Raw genomic sequence first — 25,103 nt, 5'->3', positions numbered from 1 at the left:
CTAGAGATCCTCTGCAGCCAGAACTGGATCTGCTGCCCCTCCTGATCAACGCAGACTGTCCCTTAGGAACTCCAGGAACTTCTGCAGAGTCTCGACGAATCTCAGCAGGATGGATTTTGGGAATGAAACTGTTACGAAGGTCTCCGATTCCGGCGTCGGCGTCGTCTCGATGACAGTCAGGGTCAGGGTTGGGGACAACATGAGGGCCGGGGCTTGGGTCAGGGGTGGCAGTGTTGGTGCGGGGCTTGGGTCTGATGGGACCGTTCCCATCTGGACTTGGATCCATTCTCGGAAGTGCTGGGTGGAGGTGAACACTCCTGGGCGTTTCTCTCCGACACAGCCCTTGCCCCAGCTGGCCAGGCCCACCAGCCAGAAGTAGTCACCAACGTGGTCCTTGCACACCAGGGGACCCCCGATGTCCCCCTGCCACAGGAGAGAGGGCTCAGGGGCTGCTCCAGGGTCACAGCCAAACCTCGGGGTTATGGGGACACTGGATGGGATTTGGGGACAGGGGGACACTGGGACAGGGGCCTAGGGATGGGGAGTGGCAGCCCTGGGACATGGGACAGAGATTCATGGATGGGAAAGGGAATAGGAACCTCTGGACAGGGACACAGGAATTGGCACAGGGATGGGAAAGGGAACATCAGCCCCTGGATAGGGACAGGGACACAGGGACAGGGATCCATGTATGGGAAAGGGAACAGGAACCCCTGGGCAGGGACAGGGCTGGGAAAGAGAACAGGAGCCCCTAGAAAGGCACAGGGGATGGGGACATGGGGATGGGGACAGGGATGGGAAAGGGAACAGGAACCCCTGGACAGGGACAAGGACACGGACATGGAGATGGGCACAGGGATTGGAAAGGGAACAGAAGCCCCTGGGCAGGGACAGGGGATGGGGACATGGGGATGGGGACAGGGATGAGAAAGGGAACAGGAGCTCCTGGACAAGGACAAGGAGAGGGACACAGGGATAGGGACAGACAGGGAGCAGTGACAGCAGTGGGACAGGGGCGGGCCTGGCCTGGGCTGGGCCTGAGGGGATTCAATGGTGGAAGGGGGAGGGAAGGGCAGCAAAGAGGCACAGGAGAGGGATCTGGGGATTGGGGGAGGGCAGGACAGCCCTGGGACATGGGACAGGACAGGGACACGGGGATGGGCAAGGGACACCCGTCAGTGGTGGGGACACGGGGCTGGGAGGGCACCGGGCCAGGCCCAGACAGGGCCATGCCATGTTTGAGGCCTGGCTGGCTCTGAGGGGATGCATGGGCCCTGCGCTGGCTCTGGGGGTTCCATGGGGCCATGTTGGGGCTCAGGGTCCCTGTGCTGGCTCTGGGGGTTCCATGGGCCCTGTGCTGGCTCTGGGGGTTCCATGGGGCCATGTTGGGGCTCAGGGTCCCTGTGCTGGCTCTGGGGGTTCCATGGGGCCCAGGTTGGCTCAGGGTCCCTGTGCTGGCTCTGGGGGTTCCATGGGGCCCAGGTTGGCTCAGGGTTCCTGTGCCCAGCCCGGGCCCAGCCCCACCTGGCAGGTGTCGATGCCGCCCCGTGGGTACCCTGCACACAGGTCCTGGGGGTGCACGGCCCCCCCGTACCAGCGGCTGCTGTTGCACAGCTGGACGTCCATGAGTCGCACCTTGGCCTCCTGTAGCACCAGGCGTGGGTTGGGGGCTGTGGGCACAGAGGGCACTGAGCAGCGGCCCCCGGGCAGAGCCCCCAGCCCAGGGCCATGTCCCTGCCCGGGGCCGTGTGCCCACGGCTCAGCCCGGCCCTGCCCTGGGTGGGCACTCACCGCTGTCCCGGGTGGCTCTCCAGCCCGCGATGTAGCAGGTTTTGAGGTCGGCCACTGCCAGGGAGCTGTCGGGCACACAGCCCAGCTGGATGTAGTCGCTGCACTCCACGGGCTGGTCCAGCTCCAGCAGGGCAATGTTGTTCATGGCGGTGGCAGCCACGTAGTGCTGGTGCTTCACGAGCCTCTGGACACGTCTCACTGCAGCCTCGGGGCCTGGCTGGGCCACGTCCGTGGTCCCCATTACCACTTTGTAAATGGAGATGTCCCTGGGGGCAGGAGATGGACAGAGGGGTGACAGGGAGCAGGGCCATGGGATGTGGCAGCCCAACAGCTGACCCTGCTGTGGGGACATCCCCGTCCCTCCTGTGAGGACACTCCTGTCCCTGCTCCTCCTTACCCAGACCTGAAAAAGCACTGGGCCACCGTGAGCACCCACTGGGGGCTGATGAGTGCCCCGGAGCACATGTGCCACGTGCCGTTCTCCAGGGTGGCCTGGACACTGACGATGCCAGGCCAGGCCCCTGAGGGGACACCGGGGCTGTCGAAGTCCAGGGAGGTGCCATCAGAAGAACCCAAGGTTGCATAGTCACCGTTGGACTGGTCGTAGTTGGCAGACACGGAGCTGTGGTCAAAATCCAAGGGCCGGAGCCCGCAGGTGCCCCTGGAAGCACAAAGCCATCAGTGCCCTGCTCGGGGACAGCAGGGACAGGGACCCCAGGGGCTCCTCTGTGCCAGGGACCCCCCGAGTGCCCCCGAGCCCCCCGGGGCCACTGACTTGCAGGTGTCCCAGCTGCCCCCCACGGGCCCAGCCAGGGCCAGCAGCACGAGCAGCCGCAGCAAAGCCATCGGCGCCATCGCAGGTGCCAGTACAGCAGGTGGCAGAGCCAGAGCTGAGCTGTCACCTCTGCTGCCAGCAGGCCAGAGTGACATCACAGAGCTGCGGAACCTTGGAACGGTGCGGGTGGCAGGGACCGTAACGACAGCGCGGTGCCACCCGTGCCAGGGGAGGGCCACCTCTTGTGCTGTGCCCAGGGAGCCCAGCGGGCACGGGGCTGGTGGCGCCTCAAAATGGAGCTCAGAGATCGATGCTCCCATAAATAATTAATCATTAGGGATCTCGGTGCTTCATTAGATGTAATTTATAATGACTAATGGTAGTACAAATTTGAGTACATTGGTGGTAACCTCACTGTAGCATCATGGTGTTAGTTACCACTAATATTACTACACATTTTTATAAATACATAAAATAATGCTTATTTATAACGCCATTATATTAATATATACAATTTAAAATAATTTGTTAATTATATCATGTAAACTTATTTTAACATATTGTTACATTAATTATATATTAATACATTATTACATATCAATACATTAATATATTATTATACACAAATACATTAGTTATATATTAATACATTAGTATATTACTATATTAGTATATTATTACATCAATAATGTATATTTACAGAAAAAAGGCACCAATCCTTATAGTATGTGGAAAGAGATTTAATAGTGTTTTGTTCTATTTTAACACTATATTATATTAATTATATGTTATGTTACGTTACGTTATATTATATTCCTATTTCTGTTCTATTCAATTCCTTTTATTTTATTTTATTCTATTTTATTTTATTTTATTCATTTTATTCTTTATTATTATACCATATCATGTTAAGATCCATTTTCTACATAACATCAATAGCCTTTAATATAAAATGTGTAATTTCCCTATATCCTCTATACAATATAAATTTATTTGCTTGTATGATAAAATCCTACAAACACTTTTAATCCATCAATATATAAACTTTAAAAAACTTTAATATAAGAAAACGTAATACTTTATACTTTTATACTTAAAAAAAATGTATAAATAAATACTTTAATAAATTATATTAATATCTTGTGCGGAATATATTATTAAAAATGGGATCAGATCTTTTCCTTTGTTTCTCTTCCGGGCAGGGATGGGCACAGCTGAGTGGGCAGGGGGAACATCTGGATGGGGCAGGACGCATCTGGGCTTGGCAGGGGCACAGCTGGCAGGGGCACATGGGGGTGAGGGGGACACATCTGGATGACCAGGGCACATCTGGCGGGGCGGGGCCGGGGCGGGGCCGGGCGGTGGCGCCGGGGCGGGGCCGGGGCTGAGCGCGGCTCGGGCGGGCGGCAGCGGAGCCACGGTGAGGGGCCGGGGCCGGGGCCGGGGCCGGGGCCGGGGCCGGGGCCGGGGCCGGGGGTGTCCCCTCCGCCCTGCACGGGGCCGGGGGTGCCCCCTCTGCCCGGGAGGGGCCGGGGCGGGCCGGGGGCGGCCGGGGCTCCGAGCATCCCGGGGGCCGCTGCCCACCGCGCTGCCCCACACCCACCCCCGCCCCCAGCCCCATAATCCCCTCGCCCGTGCTCTATAACCGCCCAGACCCCAGCCCCACAAACCCCCACCCCCTGCCCTATAACTGCCCAGACCCCAGCCCCACAGTCCCCTCGCCCCCCGCCCTACAGCTGCCCCGGCCCCCTGCCCCATAAACCCCCGCCCCCTGCCCAGCCCCCAGCCCCATAATCCCCTTGCCCATGCTCTGTAAGTGCCCAGCCCCCAGCCTCATTATGTCCCCTCTCCCCGCCCCCTGCCCTCTAACTGTCCAGCCCCCACCCCATAACCCCCACTGCTCACAGCGGGTGTGGGGGGTTGGATACCCCCGGGGTCCCTCCCTCGCCGTGGGGGGCCGCGTTTGGGGTGCCCCCAGGGTTTTGGGGCGCCCCCAGGGTATTGGGGCGCCCCCAGGGTTTTGGGGTGCCCGCTGTTGAGGCTGCCGTGCCCCAGGCGCTGCCCGCTCCGGGTGCCGGCAGGATGGCGCTGCTCCCCGTCGTGGCGCTCTTGGCTCTGTGCCCCCTCCTCGCCCGGGCAGGTACCCACGGGCAGCGGGGTGGGGGGTCCGGGCAGAGCCCCCGCTCCCCGGGACCCCCTTCCCAGCCCCCGTTTCCTCCCCTGCGCGGACACCGCGGCGGGGACCCCGAGGGGAGGGCGGGGAGCCGTTCCCGGCAGGGCGGTGACTCACGGGGCGGCTGCTTGGCACCAGCGAGCCCTCGGTGCTGGCACCGGGACCTGGCAACACCGAACACCCGGTCCTGGCTCCACCGAGCCCTCGGTGCTGACACCACCGAGCCCTTGGTGCTCGCACCAGGACCTGGCTCCACCGAGCCCTCGGTTCTGGCACCACCGAACACCCGGTTCTGGCACCAGGACCTGGCACCACCGAGCCCCCGGTCCTGGCTCCACCGAGCCCCCGGTCCTGGCACCACCGAGCCCCCGGTCCTGGCGCCACCGGCCGTGTCCCCACAGATGTCCCCTGTCCCCTTCAGAGCCCCCTTGTCCCGGGGATGGCCCCTGTACCCCATCCCTGGTGTCCCCACGCGCTGACCCCACCGTGTCCCCTCTCAGACCAGCCTCCTGTCACCGTGACGGTGACAGCGGCCATCGGCGAGGACGCCTGCCTGCCCTGCGGCTCGCAGCCCTGGGGTGACCTGCGCGGGGTCACCCTCAGCTGCACCCACCAGGCCGGCGGCCACCTCGCTGTCCCCGTGCTCAGCCACCGCCTGGGCTGGCAGCCGCCGCCCCCCGAGCCGGGCTGGGAGCCGCCCGTGCAGCCCGACAGCCGCTTCAGGGGCAGGGTGGCCTTCTGCGCCGCGGGGACAGGGGACAGCGGCGTGTCCCTGCTGCTGAGGAACCTCAGCGATCCCGATTTCGGCAATTATTCCTGCTACGCCGTCAGTGCTGCTGCCCCGCAGCTCCTGTGCTCCCTGGTGCTGCAGCCCGCCGTGGCAGGTCAGTGGGGCAGGGGTGGCACTGTCCCTTTTGGGGTCCCTCTGCTCCCTGGTGTGTCCAGCCCTGTGTGCTGCCACAATTTGGGGGTGCCCCATTCCCTGCTGTATCTGTCACCTGCCTTGTCCCCTGATCCATCCCTGTCCCCATCTGGGTGGTTCCTCACACTCTTCACCTCAATTTGGGGGCCCCCATTCCCTGACTCATCTGTCACTTCCTCCATCCCCGTCCCCATCTGGGTGCTGCCACAATTTGGGAATGCCCCCAATTCCTTGACCCATCTGTCACCTCCTCTAGCTCTGTCCCCATCTGGGTGATGCCAGGTGTCCCTTCCCTGTTCCCCTGCCATGTTTGGGGTCCCCACAAGGTGTCTGTCCCTTGTCCCACCTGAGCAGTGCCAGGCGTCCTTGCCCTGTTCCCCTGCCATGTTTGGGGTCCCCACATACCCTGATGTGCCCCTTGTCCCTGGTGTGTCTGTCCCTTGTCCCTGGTGTGTCTGTCTGTCCCTGGTGTGTCTGTCCCTTGTCCCTGGTGTGTCTGTCTGTCCCTGGCTGCTCCCCTGGGGCAGTTTGGGGTTCCCCCAGCCTGGCACGGCACAGGGAGGTGGGGGTGGCCCAGCTGGTGTCCCCACGTGCCGGTGTCACCCCGCAGAGGTGCCCAAGGCCGCGGAGCCGGACATGTTCATGGTGATCTGTGTCCTCACGGCCGCCTTCACCGCGGTGGCCATTGGGGTGCTGGTGTGTGCCCGCTGCCAGGGCCACTGCTGGGGGCGCCCAGGTGGGTGTGGGGGGCAGAGGGAGGTGTTTGGGGGGCACAAAAGGGGGTGCTGGGGGGCACAGGGGGTGTTTGGGGATGCTGGGGGCACAAAGGGGGGGTGTTGTGGGATGGGGGCAGCTGGACACCCCCATGTCCACTGGAGATGGGATTCTGTGTGGGGAGGGGATTTCCAGCTCCCGTGTGGGGATGGGGTGGGATGGGATCCATGGGACAGGACGGGATGGGATGGGATGGGATGGGATGGGATGGGATGGGATGGGATGGGATGGGATGGGATGGGGTGGGATGGGGTGGGATGGGATGGGATCCATGGGATCCATGGGACAGGACGGGACGGGATGGGATGGGATGGGATGGGATCCATGGGATCCATGGGACAGGACGGGATGGGATGGGATGGGGTGGGATGGGGTGGGATGGGATGGGATCCATGGGACAGGACGGGATGGGATGGGATGGGGTGGGATGGGGTGGGATGGGATGGGATCCATGGGACAGGACGGGATGGGATGGGATGGGATGGGATGGGATGGGATGGGATGGGATGGGATGGGATGGGATGGGATGGGATGGGGTGGGATGGGGTGGGATGGGATGGGGTGGGATGGGGTGGGATGGGATCCATGGGATGGGATGGGATAGGGTGGGATGGGATGGGATCCGGTGGGATGGGACGGGACAGGGTAGGATGGGATGGGACGGGACGGGATGGGATGGGACGGGGTGGGATGGGATGAGACGGGACAGGACGGGATGGGATGGGATCCATGGGATGGGATCCATGGGATGGGATGGGATGAGGTGGGATCTCTGGGATGGGATGAGGGTGAGGAGGGAATGGGATGAGGATGATGGCAGGGTTGAAGAGAGGGCAGGGATGAGGACAAGGGTGCAGATGGTGACGGGACAAGGATGGGGACAGGGACAGGGATGGGGACAGTGCTGTGTGGGGCCAGGCTTGTCCCATGTCCCCAATGTCTGTCCCCTCAGTGCGGGGCCCAGCCCAGGAGCCCGCAGCCATTGCTGCAGGGGAAGAAGGAGAGGTGGCCTTGGGTGACATCAAGAGTGCCAACGCCTGAGGCCACCCCAGCTGGACAGGTCCTCGTGTGACACCGGGGCAGGACATGGCCCCGCCTGCCTCAGTGGGGGGGACGGGGGGGGGCGATGCTCTTAGGTGGGGGTGCAGGATGGGTTTGGGGGTGCAGGATGGGTTTGGGGGGGTTGCACGATGGTTTGGGGTGGGGGGCTCTGCTCGGACTCCCGGGGATGGGCAGGGGACAGCTCAGGGGACCCTCCAGGTGACACCCAAACCCTGGGGTCCCATGGTTGGGGGGGCGGCAAACCCGGAGACCCCAAATAAAGAGCATTGCTCCAGAGTGGGGGTGACCCCTCCTTCCACCCATCAGGGGGACTTGTGGGGGGTGGGGGGGAATGTTTGGTATGGGGGGACCCTCTTAGGGTTGGAGTGTGGGGTCACAGGGTGTCCCCATTTAGGGACAGGTTGTGGGGTCATGGGGTGTCCCCATTTAGGGAGAGGCTGTGGGGTCACAGGGGTGTTCCCATTTGGGCACAGGCTATGGGGGTCACGAGGTGTCCCCATTTAGGGACAGGCTGTGGGATCTCAGGGTGTCCCCATTTAGGGACAGGCTGTGGGGTCTCGGGGTCCCCATTTAGCGGTGTCTGTGGGGTCATGGGGTGTCCCTGTTTGGGGACAGGCTGTGGGGTCCCGGGATGTCCCCAAGCGCGCTCGTTCCCTCACGGCCGCTGGGCGGCGCTGTTGGCGGCGGGGCAGGACTGGCCCCGCCCATGGCCCCGCCCACGACTCCGCCCTTTAAACCACGGACAGGTGCTGCAGGGCGGGGCGGGGCCCGCGGGGCTGAGTGACGGGGTGTTTATCCAATGGGAAGGCAGAATGGAGGAGATCCAGCCAATGAGCGGGCGGGAAGGGGAACGGGACCGGGGGCGGGGCTCGGTGGCGCTCGCCGCGGGGCGAAGCGGAGACCGGTCCGGTTCGGCTCCGCTCGGCTCCGTTCGGCTCCGTTCGGCCCCGCTCGACCATGGCGAAGCGGGCGGCGCTCCCCGCCGGGCCCCTCGGGGACGATTTCTCCTTCGTGAGCCCGGTGGCCAAGTACGTGCTGTTCTTCTTCAACCTGCTCTTCTGGGTGAGTGCGGGGACACCGGGACACCGCGCTCCCGAAGGACGTCCGGACCCGGGGGCTGGCCCCATCCCTGGGACACCGCCGTCCCCGGGACCCCTCATCCCTTGGGAATATCTCCATCCCCGAACCCTATTAGGACCCCCCATCTTCGGGACCCCCAGCCCTTGGGAATGTCTCCATCCCCGAACCCTTTTGGGACCCCCCATCTTCGGGACCCCCAGCCCTTGGGAATATCTCCATCCCCGAACCCTATTAGGACCCCCCATCCCCGAGATCCCACTGAGACCTCCAGCCCTTGGAATGTCTCCATCCCTGAACTTTTTTGGGATCCCCCATCCCCAGGGACCCCCGGCCATCTCTCCAGCCCGGGACCTATTTTGGGACCCTGCATTCCCCCAGCCCACCTCCATCCCCAGGATCCCACCGGGATCCCTCTTGTCCCCAGCCCTCCCCAGGGACATCTCCTGCAGGGAAGCCACAGTTTTCCATGTTTAGGGGCCTTTTTAATGATTTTTTTTTTTTTTTATGTTTTGAGGGATTTTTGATTTTTATGTTTTCGTAAAGTTTTATATTTTGAGTATTATTTTATGTTTCAGGGACTTTTTTTAAAACGTTTCGGAGATTTTTGTACTGCTTGGGAGGTTTGGGGTTTTATTTATGTTTGGGGGTTTTTTCTTTATGTTTGGGGCTTTTGTGGGGGCTTTTTGCAGGGTTTTTTGGTGGGTTATTTCCGTGTTTGCAATCATATTTTTGAGGAAGTTCCTCACTTCCCATAAACCACATTGCTGTGTCCAGCCACCCGTAGAGGAACAGCACTGGCTGGCGAGTGACCTCCCGGGAGGTGGGGACAGAGGTGACCTCCCAGTGGGAGGGGACACGGTGGACACCGTGTGACAAGGGGAAACTGAGGCACAGCGGCTGCAGCTCGGGTGCATCCCTGGCTTTGGGGGGCTGCAGGTGGGGCTGTGGGTGTGGCACAGGGGCGGTGACAGCTGAGGGGTCCCCGTGTCCCTCTGCAGATGATCTCTATGGTGATGGTGGCCGTGGGGGTGTACGCCCGGCTGCTGAAGCACGCAGGTGAGCTCGGGGGTTCCCAGCTGGTTCCAAGCCACCAGCACGGCTGGGGTGGCACGTGGGGTCCTGGGGGTGCCGGCAGTGTGGTGACAGCTCGTTCGTGGTGACAGAGGCGGCCATGGCGTGCCTGGCAGTGGACCCTGCCATCCTCCTCATCGTGGTGGGCGTCCTCACCTTCCTCATCACCTTCTGCGGCTGCGTGGGCTCCCTGCGGGAGAACATCTGCCTGCTGCAGGTGGTGAGTCCTGCCAGGGCTGGGGATCCTGCTGGGGACCCTGCGACATCTCAGTGCTCCCCTCACCGTCACCTTCCTCTTCCCCTCACCGTCACCTTCCTCTTCCCGCAGTTCTCCGTCTGCCTGACCATCATCTTCCTCCTGCAGCTGGCGGCCGGCGCGCTGGGCTTTGTGTTCTCTGATAAGGTACTGATAAGGGAGGGCACTGGGGGTGCTGGGTGGCCCCAGTCCTGTCCTGCTGGGTGACAGCCTCGCTGCTGTCCCTCTGTTTGTCCCCCAGGCCCGCGAGAAGGTCAGCGAGATCATCAACGGGGCCATCGTGCATTACCGGGACGACCTGGACCTGCAGAACCTCATCGATTTCGGGCAGAAGGAGGTGACAGGGGGGCCTGCAGGGTCGGGATGTCCCCATTTCCATGTCAGCCTTTGATCTGTGGGGTAGCACAGGCTGGGGACGTTGGATGGCTCTTCCAAGATGTTCACAGTGGTGTCCTGCCTGTCAGGGGGAGGTTGGGGAGGGCTGGGGGCACAAAGAGCCCTGAGTGTCCTGTCCCCCTGCCTGGGCTGGGGTCCCCTCCCCGCTGAGCTCCGTGTCCTGCCCGCAGTTCAGCTGCTGCGGGGGTGTCTCCTACAAGGACTGGTCCCAGAACATGTACTTCAACTGCACGGCCACCAACCCCAGCCGTGAGCGCTGCTCCGTGCCCTTCTCCTGCTGCCTGCACGATGCTGACCAGGTCTGTGCTGGGGTGGCCTCAGGGGACCCTGCCCATGCCTGTCCTCCCTGCCCTGGGGAGGGGACTCTGCCCGTGCCTGTCCTCCCTGCCCCAGGGACTGGGCTGGGCCTGGAGCCACCCTCTGGGTTTGGGTTCCCCGTCCCACCCTCTGGGTTTGGGTTCCCCCGTCCCACCCTCTGGGTTTGGGTTCCCCCGTCCCACCCTCTGGGTTTGGGTTCCCCCATCCCACCCTCTGGGTTTGGGTTCCCCCGTCCCACCCTCTGGGTTTGGGTTCCCCCGTCCCACCCTCTGGGTTTGGGTTCCCCATCCCAACCGTTGGGTTTGGGGACTCCTGTGTGGAAATGCTGTGGTGAAGTGGGGGAGAATTCTCCCTCTCCAGAGCTGGAATTGGCTCTTTGGGGCCAGGTGGCTCTGGAGGGACAGTCCCTTCTGTGGGGACACCAACGAAGGGACGCCCCACCAAGGCAGGGGCCAGAGCTCCTGGTCACTGCACAGCTGCCCCCCAAGAGCAGGGAGCCCAGTGTGTTCTGTCCCCAGCCCCTCTGTGCTCTGTCCCTGTCCCAGGCTGTCATCAACACCATGTGTGGCCACGGGATGCAGGCCAGGAGCTACCTGGAGGCCAGTGCCTTCATCCACACCAACGGCTGCATCGACAAGCTGGTCAACTGGACCCACAGCAACCTCTTCCTGCTGGGGGGCGTCGCCCTGGGGCTGGCTCTGCCCCAGGTATGGGGCTGGGGCACTGTGGGGGACAAGGGGCCACCCCAGAGCTCTGCTTTGTGGGGCTTTTTTGGGGAGCTGCCTTAATGGGGGCTGGTTGTGAGATGGGGGAGTTGGGATAGGATTTGGGGTGGGGGAGTGACACAAATGTCCGGCACAGGGGGCATGGGGTGACATTGCCTGGTGTCGCTCAGAATCTCCCTCTGCCCTTCCTTTTCCTCCCTCTCCGCCATCCCTCTTGCTCTTTCTCTCCCTTTCCCTCGCTTTTCTCTCCTTCCTCTTCCCCTTCCCTCCCTCTCCCTTTCTCTCCCCTCTTCCTCTTCCCTTTCCCCTTCCTCTCTTATTTCCTTCCCTGTTCCCCTTCCTCTTTCTCTTCCCTTCTCCCCCCTCTTCCTCTTCCCTTCTCCTTCCCCTTTGCCTTCCCTTTATCTCACTTCCCCCTTCCCTCTCCTCCATGTCCCCTTCCTTCTTCCCCTCCCTCTCCCGATCTATCCCCCTTTCCTCTCCCCATCCCTCTGCCTTTCCCACTCCCTCTCTCGTTTCCCTCCGCCGTCCCTCTCCCCTCCAGCTGGTGGGCATCGTCCTGGCGCGGCTCCTCATCAACCAGATCCGCGACCAGATCAAGCTGCAGCTCTACAACCAGCAGCACCGGGCAGACCCCTGGTCCTGAGCCCGCACCCTCCCCGCGGCACGGCGGCGCTCCGGGACCATTCCCGAGCCCCGGGTCGGCGGGGACAGCCCGAGGGGCTCCGCTGGACCACGGGGAATGCAGATCTGCGGTGGCTGCACAGGAGACTCCGTGCCTTTGGCAGCCGGTGCTGGGCTCGGCCTGGAGGTGCTGAGCTGAAGCAGCGCCGGGGAATCGCTGCCTGTCCGTCTGTCCTGCTGGCGCACAAAGCTTCGCACTGGGATGTGCTTCCCCTCCCTGCGAGTGCTGGAGAAGGACGTCTGTCTGTCTGTCTGTGTGTCCGTGCACCGAGCTGCCTTCACCCAGGCCGGGCTGCGGGGCCGGGGATGTCCCCCCCGTGTCCGGGTGTCCGTCTCGGTGTCGCTGGCCGCGGGGACAGCTGAGGGGGACCGAGGGGCCCGTTCCTTGCCTTTCCCGGACAATAAAGACAGGAGGCCGCACGCTGCGGGCTGTGCCGGGCTGCAGAGGCCGCAGGGGACACGGCGGTGCCTCTGGGGACACAGAGGCCGCGCCAGGCCCTGCGCTGCTGTGAGACCCCAAAACGAGGAGGGAACGCGGCTGAAGGGCCTGGCCCGGCCCCTCGGAGCTGTCGCAAACCGTGGGTGGAGTTTTTGGGGTCGGGTTTTTAGTTTTGGTTTGTTTTTTTGTTTTCTTTTAATGTTCCCTTCGGCTCGGGCTGGGTGGTCCCTCCCGCGGAGGGAGCCGGGATGCGGCCCAGCGCCCGGCTCTTTGTGTGCGGCCGGGACGATTCTCTCCCATAAAAACCCCTTTTTCTGGCTTTTTTCCTCCTCAAAACCCGCCTCATCCCTCCGCCGAAATGGGATTTCTTCCCCCAAAAGCGATTGCTTCTCCGAGCAAGGGCACCTCCCAGCAAAAAAAGTGATTTTTCCATTTTTCCCCCTCCAAAACTCACCTTTTTTCCCCAAAACTTCCCCTCTGAAGAGCTACTTCTTGCCCAAAAATGCAAGTTTACTCTAAAAAGTAGCTGCTCTCCAAAAAAATTACTTTTCCCCCTCAAAATCCCGATCTTTTCTCCCCAAAATCAACTTTTCTTCCCCCAAAAGGGACTTGTCCCCAAAAACAACTTTTCTTTTGTGCCCCCCAAACTGATTTTCTCCCCCCAAAAAAGTAACTTACCCCTAAAAAAGGAACTTTCCTCCACAAATTCAAGTTCTCCCCCAAAATTGCCTTTTCTCCCCTAAAATTGATTTTTTTTTCCCAAAAAGAGTACCCCCAAAAAAGATGTACCTTTTCCCCCCAGTAAAAGTACCTTTTGCTCCCTAAAAAGTAACTTTTCCCTTAAAAAAGTAACTTATGTTATCCCAAAAGTGGCTTCTTTTCCCCCAAAGGCAACTTGTCACCTCCAAAAAGTAACTTTTCACTCACAGAGGCCTTTTCACCAGAAGGACATTTTATTTCACAGCAAAAAAAGGGATCTTTTTCTCACAAGAAGGAACTTTCCCCTCACAAAATTGATATTTTCCTCATATAAAGTGATGGTTTTGTCACAAAAGTGACTTTTTCTTTTGAAAATTGGACCTTTTTGTCATAAATGTCAACTTTCCCCTCACAAATAGTGACTTTCCTCACAAAAAGGGACTTTTTCTTCAAAACCAGGAACTTTTCCCTCACTATATGTGACATTTTCCTCACAAGTGAATTTTTTCTCATGAAAAGGGAACTTTTTCCTGCCAAAAGTGACTTTTTCCTCCCAAAAGGGATATTTCCCTCACAAAAAGTGACTTTTTTCCTCACGTGGGAGTTTTTCTGTGCAAAAAGGAACTTTTCCCCTCAGAAAAAGGAGTATTTTCCCCATAAAATGAGACTTTTTCTCACAAAAAGCCACTTTTTCCTCACTAAAGGAACTTTTTCCTCACAAAGGCCTTTTGTGAGGGGGAGTTTATCCTCCCAAAAAAACTTTTCCCTCACTTTTTAGCGACTTTTTCCCTCACTTTTTAGTGACTTTTTACTCACAAAAAGGAACTTTTCCTCACAAAAAGGAACTTTTCCTAACCAAAAGTGACTCTTTCGTCACGAGAGGAACTTTATCCTCACAAAAGGACACTCTTTCCTTCCAAAAAAAGCATTTCCCCTCACTTTTTAGCGACTTTTTCCTCATAAAAAGGAACTTTTCCTGAACAAAGTGACTCTTTCGCCACGAGAGGAATTTTTTCCTCACAAGAAACTCTTTCCTCCCCCCAAAAAATCACTTCACCTCACTTTTTAGCAACTTTTTCCTCATAGAAAGGAACTTTTCTTCACAAAAAGGAGCTTTCCCTCAGAAAAGGGAACTTTTCCTCAGGAAAAGGAAACTTTTCCCTCACAAAAGGAGACTCTTTCCTTCCAAAAAAAAGCATTTTCCCTCACTTTTTAGCGACTTTTCCCTCATGAAAACGAACTTTTCCTCACAAAAAGGAGCTTTCTCTCAGAAAGGGGAACTTTTCCTCGGAAAAATGGAACTTTTCCTCACCAAAAGTGACTCCTTCCTCACGAGAGGAACTTTTTCCTCACAGAAGGGGACTCTTTCCTCCCCAAAAAAAGCCTTTTCCCTCACTTTCCAGCGACTTTTCCCCTCACAAATCGCGTCTCTTACCCTCCGCAGCGCTTCCCCCGCGGTCCCTCCCTCAGCCCGCCCCGGCGGGGGGCGCGGGCCGGGCCGGGCCGCGGGCGGCGGCGGCGGCGGAGGAGGAGGAGCAGCAGCAGCAGCGGGGCCGCTCCGCTCGCTCCCGGCGAGCCCAACAAAGGCGGCGGGGCCATGGCGGGCCCCTCGCCCCGCTGCGAGCCGCCCTAAGCCCGCCGAGCGCCGCCGCGATGTGGCCGGGCCGCGGCGGGCAGCGCTGGGCGCTGGCGCTGGCCCTGGCGCTGGCCCTGGGCGGGCGCTGCCCCGCCGCCCCCAACGCCTCGGCCGGGCCCCCGCGCTGCCGCCGCCCCGCGCCCTGCGAGCGGCTCCGCTTCGGCGCCTGCCTGGGCTCCGCGCTGCCCTACGCCGCCACCTCCACGCTGCTGGCCACCGACTCCGCCTCGCAGGAGGAGGCGCACGGGAAGCTGCTGCTCTGGTCCGGTACGGACGGGACGGCGCCGGGAGCGGGGAGAGTGCGGGAGAGGCCCGGCGTGGGGCTGGAGGGGGATGGGGAGCGGGGAAGGCGGGGAGAGCTTGGATGGGGGGTTTGCGTGTATTGGGGGGGGCTGGGGATGGGTAAAGTACAGAAAACTTTGTGGAGGGGTTTTGGGGATGGGAAAAGTGTAGAAAACTTAATAGAGTGGAGCTGTGGATGGGTACAGTATAGAAAAGTGCCTAGCAGGGGGCTGGGGATGGATAGAGTATAGAAAACTTTATAGAGAGGGGCTGGGGATGGGTAAAGTATGGAAAACTTTGTAGAGGGGGTTTGGGGATGGGTACAGTACAGAAAACTTCATAGAGGGGGGCTGGAGATGGGTAGAGTATAGAAAACTTCGTGGAGGCGGGCTGGAGATGGGTACAGTATAGAAAACTTCATAGAGGGGGTTTGAGGATGGGTACAGTATAGAAAAGTGCCTAGCAGGGGCCTGGGCATGGGTACAGTATACAAAACTTTATAGAGGGAGGCTGGGGATGGGTGCAGTACAGAAAACTGTTTCAAAACATTGTAGATGGGCACAGTACAGAGAGCAGCTGTAGATTGGGGTACTGGGGGTGGATACGGGATAGCACAGGCCCAGGGGTGGGTGCAGCATAGAAAACTCCACAGTGGATACAGGGGATGGGTACAGTATACAGAGGAGCAGTAGGTTGGGTACAGTGTGGAAAACTGATTGAAAAGGGACTGGAGATGGGTACAGTATAGAAAACTGATTGAAAAGGGATTGGAGATGGGTACAGTATAGAAAACTAATTAAAAAGGGATTGGAGATGGGTACAGTGTAGAAAACTGGTTAAAAAAGGACTGGAGATAGGAGCAGCATGGAGGGGAGCAGTATAGTATATATATATAGCAGTATATATATAGGAGCAGAACGAGGTGCAGTATAGTGGATGTCTGGGGATGGGCACAGCACTGAAACTGTACAACACAGGAGTGGAGATCGTGTAATGTGGAGGGGAGCAGGAGATTGGGGTACAGGGAGGGTGTGGTGTACAGGGGGAACAGGATGGAATGGCCTTAGAGATGGGTACAGCAGGAGGCTGGGGATGGGTGCAGTGTAGAAAATGGTTTATCAGGGGCTGGGGTGGGCACAGTGTGGAGGGGCAGCCCTGGTGATGGGCACGGTGCCCCAGAGGACCCACAGAGGGGTCCCTGTGTTGTGTGGGTGCTGTGGGGACAGCAGGAGAGCCCTACAGAGGGGTCCTGGTGCAGTGTGGGTGCTGTGGGGACAGCTGGAGGGTCCCACAGAGGGGTCCTGGTGCAGTGTGGGTGCTGTGGGGACAGCTGGAGGGTCCCACAGAGGGGTCCCAGCGCTGTGTGGGTGCTGTGGGGACGGCAGGAGGTGGCCATGCCGGGGGTGGTGATGGTGCTGTCCCCTCCCCGCAGGCCTGCGCAATGCCCCGCGCTGCTGGGACGTCATCCAGCCCCTGCTGTGCGCTGTGTACATGCCCAAGTGCGAGGATGGGCAGGTGGAGCTGCCCAGCCAGACCCTGTGCCAGGCCACGCGGGCACCCTGCACCATCGTGGAGCGTGAGCGTGGCTGGCCCGACTTCCTCAAGTGCACCACGGACCGATTCCCCGAGGGCTGCCCGGTACGGCACGGGCACGGGGAATGCGGGGAAAGGCATTCTCTGCAGGAGAGAAGGGCTGGTGTCTCAGCCTGGAGAAGGGAAGGGTCCAGAGAGAGCTCCCAGCACATTCCAGGGGGCTCCAGCAGAGCTGCAGAGGGACTGGGGACAAGGCCTGCAGGGACAGCACACAGGGAATGGCTCCCACTGCCAGAGGGCAGCCATGGGTGGCATCTTGGCAGTGAGGAATTCCTGCCTGGGCTGGCATTGCCAGAGCAGCTGGGGCTGCCCCTGCATCCCTGGCAGTGCCCAAGGCCAGGCTGGGCACTGGGGCTGGAGCAGCCTGGGACAGTGGAGGTGTCCCTGCCATGGCAGGGATGGCACTGGAGGGGCTCTGAGGTCCCTTCCCACCCAACCATTCCAGGATTCCCTGGTGATTCTATGGAACCCAGCTGTCCCCTGCCCTCCACAGGGCATCATGTCCATCTTGGCCATGGAGTTATCTCCTCCTCCTCCTCCTCACGGCCTGGTTTCCCCTGTGGCAGAACGAGGTGCAGAACATCAAGTTCAACAGCTCGGGGCAGTGCGAGGCGCCGCTGGTGAGGACGGACAACCCCAAGAGCTGGTACGAGGACGTGGAGGGCTGCGGCATCCAGTGCCAGAACCCGCTGTTCACCGAGAAGGAGCACCGCGAGATGCACGTCTACATCGCCGCCTTCAGCTCCGTCACCATCTTCTGCACCTTCTTCACCCTGGTGAGACCCAGGCTCCTTTTGGGCAGCTGTCCCCAAAACAGGATGGGCACCAAGTTGTCGCTTTCTCCACCCCTCCAGGCCACGTTTGTCGCTGACTGGAGGAACTCCAACCGCTACCCCGCCGTCATCCTGTTCTACGTCAACGCCTGCTTTTTCGTGGGCAGCATTGGTTGGCTGGCACAGTTCATGGACGGTGCCCGCGACGAGATCGTGTGCCGGGCCGATGGCACCATGCGGCTGGGCGAGCCCACGTAAGTGTCACCTCTGTCCCCAGAGCTGTCCCCAACACCAAGGAGGGCTCTCGGGGTTCGCTGGCCTCCTGGGAGCACAGAGGGTGAGACCCCCGTGCTCCTGCGTGTCCCCTCACAGGGGTGGGTGACATTCTTGCCTCACCTCTCCGCAGCTCCAACGAGACGCTGTCCTGCGTCATCATCTTTGTCATCGTGTACTACTCGCTGATGTCGGGTGTCATCTGGTTTGTCATGCTCACCTACGCCTGGCACACGTCCTTCAAGGCCCTGGGCACCACCTACCAGCCACTGCTGGGCAAGACCTCCTACTTCCACCTCATCACCTGGTCCATCCCCTTCGTGCTCACCGTGGCCATCCTGGCCGTGGCGCAGGTAACGGGGTGAGCACCATCAGGGGATGGTGTCTCAGGGTGACGCCGCAGCCAGCTGACCCTCCTGTCCCTGTCCCTGTACCTGCCAGGTGGACGGTGACTCTGTCAGTGGCATCTGCTTCGTGGGCTACAAGAACTACCGCTACCGAGCCGGCTTCGTGCTGGCCCCCATCGGGCTCGTGCTCATCGTGGGGGGCTATTTCCTCATCCGGGGTAGGTGTGCTTCTGCTCTGGGAGGGGACAGGGTCACCGTGGGTGTCCCCACACCCTGACCCCCTTGTCCTCCCCACAGGGGTCATGACACTCTTCTCCATCAAGAGCAACCACCCCGGGCTGCTGAGCGAGAAGGCAGCCAGCAAGATCAACGAGACCATGCTGCGCCTGGGTGAGGGCTGCACCGACACTTCCCCAGGGAATCCGGGTGGGAACGGGGACATTTTGTCCCTTGAAGTCACACAGCCCCTTCCCGGGGTGGCAGCAGCGGGGGACAAAGCTGTGGTGGTTGTGGTGCCACAGCCCCAGTGCAGTGTCTTTGTCTCGGTGCCACTGGAGTTTGGCTGGAGTTCATCACTTTCTCTTCCAGGCATTTTTGGCTTCTTGGCCTTTGGCTTTGTCTTCATCACCTTTGGCTGCCACTTCTATGACTTCTTCAACCAGGCCGAGTGGGAGCGCAGCTTCCGGGAATACGTCCTGTGAGTGGGACAGGGACAGGGTGACTGGGACACGGTGGCACCACAGTGTGGACAGCCCCACATCCCCCGTGAGCGGTGCCACCACCTCACCCTGCAGGGCTGGGGGGGCTGTGGGCTGTCCCTGCTCCTTATGGCCACTGTCCCCATGTGTCCCCACAGGTGTGAGGCCAACGTGACCATCGCCACGCAGACCAACAAGCCCATCCCCGACTGCGAGATCAAGAACCGGCCGAGCCTGCTGGTGGAGAAGATCAACCTCTTCGCCATGTTCGGCACCGGCGTCTCCATGAGCACCTGGGTCTGGACCAAGGCCACCCTGCTCATCTGGAAGCGCACCTGGTGCAGGTGGGACCCCGAGGGTGTCACCCCAGCTCCCTGGAGCCCTTCCTGCCCCATCCAGTGGGATGGTGGAGGACATTCCCAGATGTTTGTCCCTCAGCTCGATGGGTTGTGGGCTCACAGCAGCTCAGGAACGGGGTGGCCTCTCCCATGTGGAGTTTTGGGACACCTCCATCCCCAAGTCCATTCCCCAGTCCGGTGTCCCCATGTGCAGGAGGGGGAGCTGGGCAGGGTCCCTGTGCCCCCAACTGTGACAGCTGTGCCCCCCTGTCCCCTCTGTGTCCCCAGGCTGACGGGGCAGAGCGACGACCAGCCCAAGAGGATCAAGAAGAGCAAGATGATCGCCAAGGCCTTCTCCAAGCGCAAGGAGCTGCTGCGCGACCCGGGCCAGGAGCTGTCCTTCAGCATGCACACCGTGTCCCACGACGGCCCCGTGGGTGCGTGCCCGGGGCAGGGGATGTCCCCATCAGCCCCCCAGAGTCCTCGAAGCCCCCCTTGACCAGATCCCCCTGTCCCTACAGCCGGATTGGCGTTCAACATCAATGAGCCATCAGCCGACGTGTCCTCGGCGTGGGCCCAGCATGTCACCAAGATGGTGGCCAGGAGAGGGGCCATCCTGCCCCAGGACATCTCCGTGACACCCGTGGCGACACCTGGCAAGTCCTTGGGGACCTCGTGGGGAATGTCTGGCACATGAGCCAGGCTGGGGGTGTGCAGGGAGGGTGTACTCAGGTTGACGAAATGTTTGGGATCGATCCCTGTGGGATCAGGTGGGTGGCAGGGGTCGCTGGGGGGATGGTGGAGGGCACAGGCGGGACGTGGCCACTCACAGCCACCTCACCCACGTCCCCCAGTGCCACCAGAGGAGAGGGCCAACCTGTGGGTGGTGGAGGCCGACGTGTCCCCGGAGCTGCAGAAGCGCAGCGGCCGCAAGAAGAAGCGGAGGAAGAAGAAGAAGGAGGTGACCCCGGACCCCGAGCGCTGCCCGGGGCACCCCGCCGTCCCCAGCTCCGTCCCTCGCCTGCCCCGCCTGCCCGCCCAGCCCTGCCTGGTGGCCTTTGCCCCCGATGTGCTGCCAGCCGTCCAGCCCGATGCCACCTTCCCCAGGGGCGCGTGGGACGGGCGCGGGCGCAGGGCCAACGTGCTGCACGTCATCAGCAACCCCTTCTGCCCCGAGAGCGGCGCCGCCGAGCCCGAGGGCTGGCACCGCCACCGCCACCATGGGGGCGCCCTGTGGCCCCCCCAGCCCGGCCCTCTGGCCCCCAGGACTCAGGGCTGCCGGGCAGGGCTGGCCCCCATCCACTCCCGGACCAACCTGGTGGACGCGGAGCTGCTGGAGCCCGACTCGGACTTCTGATCCCAGAGGGATGTGGGGGCACCAAACCCGCCCGATCCCACGGGGATCATCCCAAATGTCCCACCCACCTGAGCACGTCCCGTTTCTCCCCTTGGAGGATTTGTCTCCGTGCACTTCCCAGCCTGGAGAGGTTTTGGGATTCCCTCCAGCGTCACCGGGAGAAAGGAGCTGGCAGTGGGACAAGCCCCGGCTGCCACAGGGATTTAGGGACCGGGGGGACACCTGGGGACAGCCTAGATCAGGGTAGATTTGGGGCAGCCCTGCCCCACCCACGGCTAGAGGTACGTAGAGCTCACCCCCACTTGTGCCAATAGCAAATTTTTTAAAATTTCTGATTTTTTTAATGTTTGTATCGTGGTGCCTCTGCTCGGGGTGAGCCCAGTCAGGGGCAGCAGCAGCAGCAGCAGCAGCAGCAGCAGCAGCAGCAGCATCCCTGGTGTGCACCCCTGTTTTGGGTTCACCCCAATCCCTTCCGTGACCCCAAAGTGCCTTCCAGCTCCCCAGAGAGCTGAGCCAGACCCAGATCAGGATTAGTGGGGTGGCAGCACCAGGGAGATGGGACAGGAAGCGCCTTGGGCTGTCTGGGTGCTCCTGACCAAAAAAAAATAACCCCAGAAACCTCGGGGTGCCCGAGATGAATCAGGGTCAGCAACCCCCAGAGCAAAGCTTTTTTTTAATTATTTTTTTAGGATAAAAGAAATAAAAATCAAGTCACAGCAAAGCCAGCGGAGCCCTGGGGAAGGAGGGCTCCAGTCCCTGCTGGTGTTTGGATTTTCCTTATTTTTATTAAGTCCTGGTAGGCTCCTGGCTTTTATTTTTTTTCTTTTTTTTTTTTGCTATCCCAGTGACCTCCACGGGTTCATTTTTGCTGTGTAAAGGAAAAACACTCCTGTATCAGTATTAAATTTACAGATTTTCAATCCTAGTGGCTGCTCTGGGCTCTTTTGGGGAGGGATCCATGCGGGAAAACATTGGGGGGGGGGGGGGAGTTGTCCTTTCTCCTAAAAACCCTCTTGCTTTAAAGTGTTTCAAATGGCTTTAAAGCACCTTAAAATGTTTCAAACTACTTTAAAGCACATTAAAAACTGCTTTAAAGTGCTTTGAGCCCCCTGTTCCACCTGCAGGATGGAGCTCTGAGGGGCTGGAAATGCCCTCGGGGGCCGTGGGGACACTTTTAGTGACAACTGGGCAATTTTGGGGACAAATGGGGCCTTTGCCAGCAGGTGGCATCACGGGCTAAAATATCCCCCAAACCCCCAAAATGTGGGGCTACCCAAATTTTGGGGTGTTCCTGGGTAGGGTCCCACTGAGGCATCTGAAGCTTCCCACGGTGCTGGTGCTTTTTTGGGGGAGAAAAATGCTGCTTTTGGAAAAGATCCTTTTTTTGTTTTGCTTGAAAGCCATGCAGCTGCAGGGTTTGGTTATCCTGCAAACCAGACCCTGAAATTTAGCTGGAATTGGTCAGTGAAAATTGCATTTTTCAGGGTTTGTTATTTTTTTTTTGGGCTGACCCTGCTACAGAGTCAAAGCTGGATTGTCCAGGATGAAACAAAATATTTCTCTTTATCTCCCTTTTCTGGGTCTTTTTATATATTTTATTTTGTGGCTTTCTTAGTTAAAACCCAAGTTCTAACAAAACTATTTGCTGTTTGAAACCGAAAAACTCACATTATTTTAACTTCGGAAGCAGCAGGAGATGTGCTGACAACCTTACATCCCCTCCCAAAAAACCTCACCTTGACTTGGTGCAGGGGGAGAAAATTTTGAAGGAAGAAAACAGCCCCAGTTTGCCAAAATCCAGCAAATTCCCCTGAAATATCCTTAGGGAAAAGCTCCAGCACTCCCATGGGAGGTGCAGGAGGGCGAAGCACAGAGGGTCACACATCTCCCAGCACCCGCATTGGTTTCTCTGGGGAAAAACGGGGGAATTTCAGGAAATTTGGGTGATACTCCCTGTGGATTCACTGAACCACTGATCCCCAGGGAGAAATTGGCATTTTCCACCCATCTGGTGGAATTAAAAGGATGAAATCTCAGTTGGAACAGAAAACGACCTGGAAAATGCAGGTTTTTCCTCCTGTTCTACCTCGATTCTGTTTGTGGGAGAGACCAAACTCTGCTGTGGATCTGCACCAGCCACGGCTGTCAAGGAGAGGAATTTTGCTTTTCCAAGGCTGTTTTCTCCCAGATTTCCAGGCAAAGCCAATCCAAGCTGGTGTCAGGAGCAGGGGAAGGAGCCAGCCCTGAGCTGCCTGCATCTCACAGAGCCCCAATTGTTGGAGCCTCCCTGCCCAAACAGCCTCTCCCTCCTCTCCTGATACCCGTTGTTTTCCCAGCTAAATCACCAGGCACGGCCTGGATCCCTGGGATAACCTCTCTGTGCTCTCCCTGCTGCCTCAGGGTTTGGATTTTATATTTTTCCCATTCTGAGCTGCTTTAGTGTGCAGTTCTGAGCTCCATATTACGGGATGGTGAGCTGTGTGCACAGAGCAGGGAGACAAAACAATTCCTGCTCCAGCTGGGCACCAAGGACAAATGCCCCAAATCTCAGCCCAGGAGCACAAACCCCGTGGGCTGGAGAGAGAAAAACAAGCAGGGTGGGACTGCAGGGCTAAAGCTGCAATGGGACAATGAACTGCAAGGTGCAAATGGAGCAGAGCTGATCCCAGGGACAGACCCCGGCAGCGCTCGTGCATTTTGGGGCCGTTTTGGGTCATCTTGGGTGCAGCCCTGGCTGGGCTCTGGTGCTGCCCAAGGTGCAGCCATGGAGGAGATCCTGTGAATGAATCCCTGCTTTATTCTGGAACTCTGCCCAGCCTCTGCTCCAGGTCTGATTCTCAAGGCATCAGCCCTGGGATTTATGGACATTCAGCAGGAGGAGTTTTGGGGGTGCTGGCAGCAGCACAGGGCAGGAAAACACCATCCCTGCCAATCTCCTGATTTTGGGAATATCCTTTAAAAGGTGAGGAAGATACCACGCTGAGCCAGGTGGGCTCAGGGTCAGGATTTTGCCCTGGTCAAGGACGTGCAAAACAACCTGGGATCTTTTTGTGGGGTCTGTGGGATCTCAGATGATAAATTCTGGAGGATTTCTCTATTTCCAGGGCAGCACCAGCTCCTCTCCTCAGCAGAGGAGAACTCAGGCTCTGGATTTTGCCTTGGCCCAAACACCCTGGTGGGGTTTTATTGTGGCATCTGTGATGATAAATTCTGGAGGATTTCTTCATTCCAGGGCAGCACCAGCTCCTCTCCTCAGCAGAGAAGGATCGGGGTTGGGATTTCGGATTTGTGAGGGGTTTGCAAAACAACCTGCTGGGTTTTTTGTGGGATCTATGGTACCTGGAAATGATAAAATCTGGAGGATTTCTCTATTTCCAGGTCGGCACAAGCTCCTCTCTTCAGCAGAGGAGAACTCGGAGTCAGGATTTTGCCTTGGCCAAAACAACCTGGTGGGGTTTTTGTGGGATCTGTGGCACCAGGAAATGACAAATTCTGGAGGGTTTCTCTATTTCCAAGGCAGCACAAGCTCCTCTCCTCAGGAGAGGAAGATCAGGGCCGGGATTTTACACAATGTCAGGGGTTTGCAGAACACCTGGTGGGTTTTTGGTGCGATCTGAGATGACAAATCCCGGAGGATTTCCGCCCCTCAGGTCAGCACCGCCTCCCCGGCTCAGCAGAACCGCGGCGCTGAAGCGGCCCCGACCTTTCCTGCTCTCCGTGGAAGGGGAGGGATTTTCCTCCAGCCTCAAATCCCTCCCAGACCAAAGAGTTCCCGTTCCAGAGGGCGGTGCTGAGCCGGGATCAGCCCCCAGCCGGAGTTCTGGGATCGCGGGGAGAGGCAGGGATGAGCTGCGGGCTCAGATCCCGTTCAGCAGGAATTTATCTCGGGAATTGTGCTCACCACACTGCTGGCACACAGGGATGTGCTGCTTCTCCTTTAGCTGAGACCCCCTCTGGAATTCCTGCCCCTCTCCCATCCCTCTTTCCTCCCTGGAATCCTCCCTCAGCTTCTCCATCAGCTGCTTCCATCTCTCCCCTCCCTCCTGGGTTTTGGGGAGGTCTCTGTGGAGAATTCCTTCCCTCCCTCCTCTCATCCCAAACACCGAGCTCGCCTGGGATTTGAGTTTCCTCTCCTCCATCTCATCCCAAACACCGAGCTCACCTGGGGTTTGAGAGTTTCCTCTCCCCCTCATCCCAAACACTGAGCTCACCTGGGGTTTGAGAGTTTCCTCTCCCTCTCATCCCAAACACTGAGCTCACCTGGGGTTTGAGAGTTTCCTCTATCTCATCCCAAACACCGAGCTCGCCTGGGGTTTGAGAGTTTCCTCTCCCTCTCATCCCAAACACTGAGCTCACCTGGGGTTTGAGAGTTTCCTCTCCCTCTCATCCCAAACACTGAGCTCACCTGGGGTTTGAGAGTTTCCTCTCCCTCTCATCCCAAACACTGAGCTCACCTGGGGTTTGAGAGTTTCCTCTCCTCCTCATCCCAAACACTGAGCTCACCTGGGGTTTGAGAGTTTCCTCTCCCTCTCATCCCAAACACTGAGCTCACCTGGGGTTTGAGAGTTTCCTCTCCTCCTCATCCCAAACACTGAGCTCACCTGGGGTTTGAGTTTCCTCTCCTCCATCTCATCCCAAACA

At 59.1% G+C, this 25,103-nt stretch overlaps 3 protein-coding genes and 1 long non-coding RNA gene across 4 annotated transcripts; 3 read left to right on the top strand and 1 right to left on the bottom strand.

Annotated features, from left to right (window-relative positions):
• Positions 1–45: 45 nt before the first annotated feature.
• LOC131558326 (acrosin-like) lies at positions 46–2,646 on the bottom strand. Its single transcript, XM_058805976.1, has 5 exons — positions 2,567–2,646; positions 2,189–2,452; positions 1,792–2,057; positions 1,525–1,670; positions 46–423 (listed from the first exon to the last, which is right to left on the bottom strand). Exons 1-5 carry the CDS (start codon positions 2,644–2,646, stop codon positions 46–48), a joined length of 1,134 nt encoding a protein of 377 aa, XP_058661959.1.
• Positions 2,647–5,472: 2,826 nt separating this feature from the next.
• Positions 5,473–7,502, top strand: LOC131558392 (uncharacterized). Its single transcript, XR_009274808.1, has 3 exons — positions 5,473–5,623; positions 6,272–6,397; positions 7,388–7,502. It is a non-coding gene; the product is annotated as an uncharacterized LOC131558392 (long non-coding RNA).
• Positions 7,503–8,391: 889 nt separating this feature from the next.
• On the top strand, positions 8,392–12,802 carry TSPAN33 (tetraspanin 33). Its single transcript, XM_058805834.1, has 8 exons — positions 8,392–8,559; positions 9,576–9,633; positions 9,741–9,868; positions 9,977–10,051; positions 10,146–10,241; positions 10,471–10,599; positions 11,164–11,325; positions 11,888–12,802. The coding sequence occupies exons 1-8, from the start codon at positions 8,455–8,457 to the stop codon at positions 11,987–11,989; spliced, it is 855 nt and encodes a 284-aa protein (XP_058661817.1). The 5' UTR covers positions 8,392–8,454; the 3' UTR covers positions 11,990–12,802.
• Positions 12,803–14,818: 2,016 nt separating this feature from the next.
• On the top strand, positions 14,819–21,299 carry SMO (smoothened, frizzled class receptor). The gene is made up of 12 exons (XM_058805685.1): positions 14,819–15,068; positions 16,516–16,721; positions 17,243–17,452; positions 17,531–17,703; positions 17,856–18,075; positions 18,164–18,287; positions 18,367–18,459; positions 18,658–18,766; positions 18,926–19,111; positions 19,394–19,542; positions 19,627–19,761; positions 19,960–21,299. Exons 1-12 carry the CDS (start codon positions 14,819–14,821, stop codon positions 20,460–20,462), a joined length of 2,358 nt encoding a protein of 785 aa, XP_058661668.1. The 3' UTR covers positions 20,463–21,299.
• Positions 21,300–25,103: the final 3,804 nt, after the last annotated feature.

Source organism: Ammospiza caudacuta, chromosome 5 (assembly GCF_027887145.1).
Source record: "Ammospiza caudacuta isolate bAmmCau1 chromosome 5, bAmmCau1.pri, whole genome shotgun sequence".
NCBI classification, from domain to species: domain Eukaryota; kingdom Metazoa; phylum Chordata; class Aves; order Passeriformes; family Passerellidae; genus Ammospiza; species Ammospiza caudacuta.
The sequence above is the reverse complement of the archived record's forward strand: the minus strand, read 5'-3'. Positions and strand labels throughout refer to the sequence as shown.

What these genes read in the sequence shown, in the direction of transcription:
- TSPAN33 (XM_058805834.1), top strand. Translation starts at nt 8,455, where the DNA reads ATGGCGAAGCGGGCGGCGCTCCCCGCCGGGCCCCTCGGGGACGATTTC. An exon ending in TCGATTTCGGGCAGAAGGAG is followed by an intron (nt 10,242 to 10,470) that starts GTGACAGGGGGG and finishes TCCTGCCCGCAG; the next exon opens with TTCAGCTGCTGCGGGGGTGT. An exon ending in GCCTGCACGATGCTGACCAG is followed by an intron (nt 10,600 to 11,163) that starts GTCTGTGCTGGG and finishes TCCCTGTCCCAG; the next exon opens with GCTGTCATCAACACCATGTG.
- SMO (XM_058805685.1), top strand. Translation starts at nt 14,819, where the DNA reads ATGTGGCCGGGCCGCGGCGGGCAGCGCTGGGCGCTGGCGCTGGCCCTG. An exon ending in GAAGCTGCTGCTCTGGTCCG is followed by an intron (nt 15,069 to 16,515) that starts GTACGGACGGGA and finishes CCCTCCCCGCAG; the next exon opens with GCCTGCGCAATGCCCCGCGC. An exon ending in GATTCCCCGAGGGCTGCCCG is followed by an intron (nt 16,722 to 17,242) that starts GTACGGCACGGG and finishes CCCCTGTGGCAG; the next exon opens with AACGAGGTGCAGAACATCAA.
- LOC131558326 (XM_058805976.1), bottom strand. Translation starts at nt 2,646, where the DNA reads ATGGCGCCGATGGCTTTGCTGCGGCTGCTCGTGCTGCTGGCCCTGGCT. An exon ending in GAGAGCCACCCGGGACAGCG is followed by an intron (nt 1,671 to 1,791) that starts GTGAGTGCCCAC and finishes CTGTGCCCACAG; the next exon opens with CCCCCAACCCACGCCTGGTG. An exon ending in GCGGCATCGACACCTGCCAG is followed by an intron (nt 424 to 1,524) that starts GTGGGGCTGGGC and finishes CTCCTGTGGCAG; the next exon opens with GGGGACATCGGGGGTCCCCT.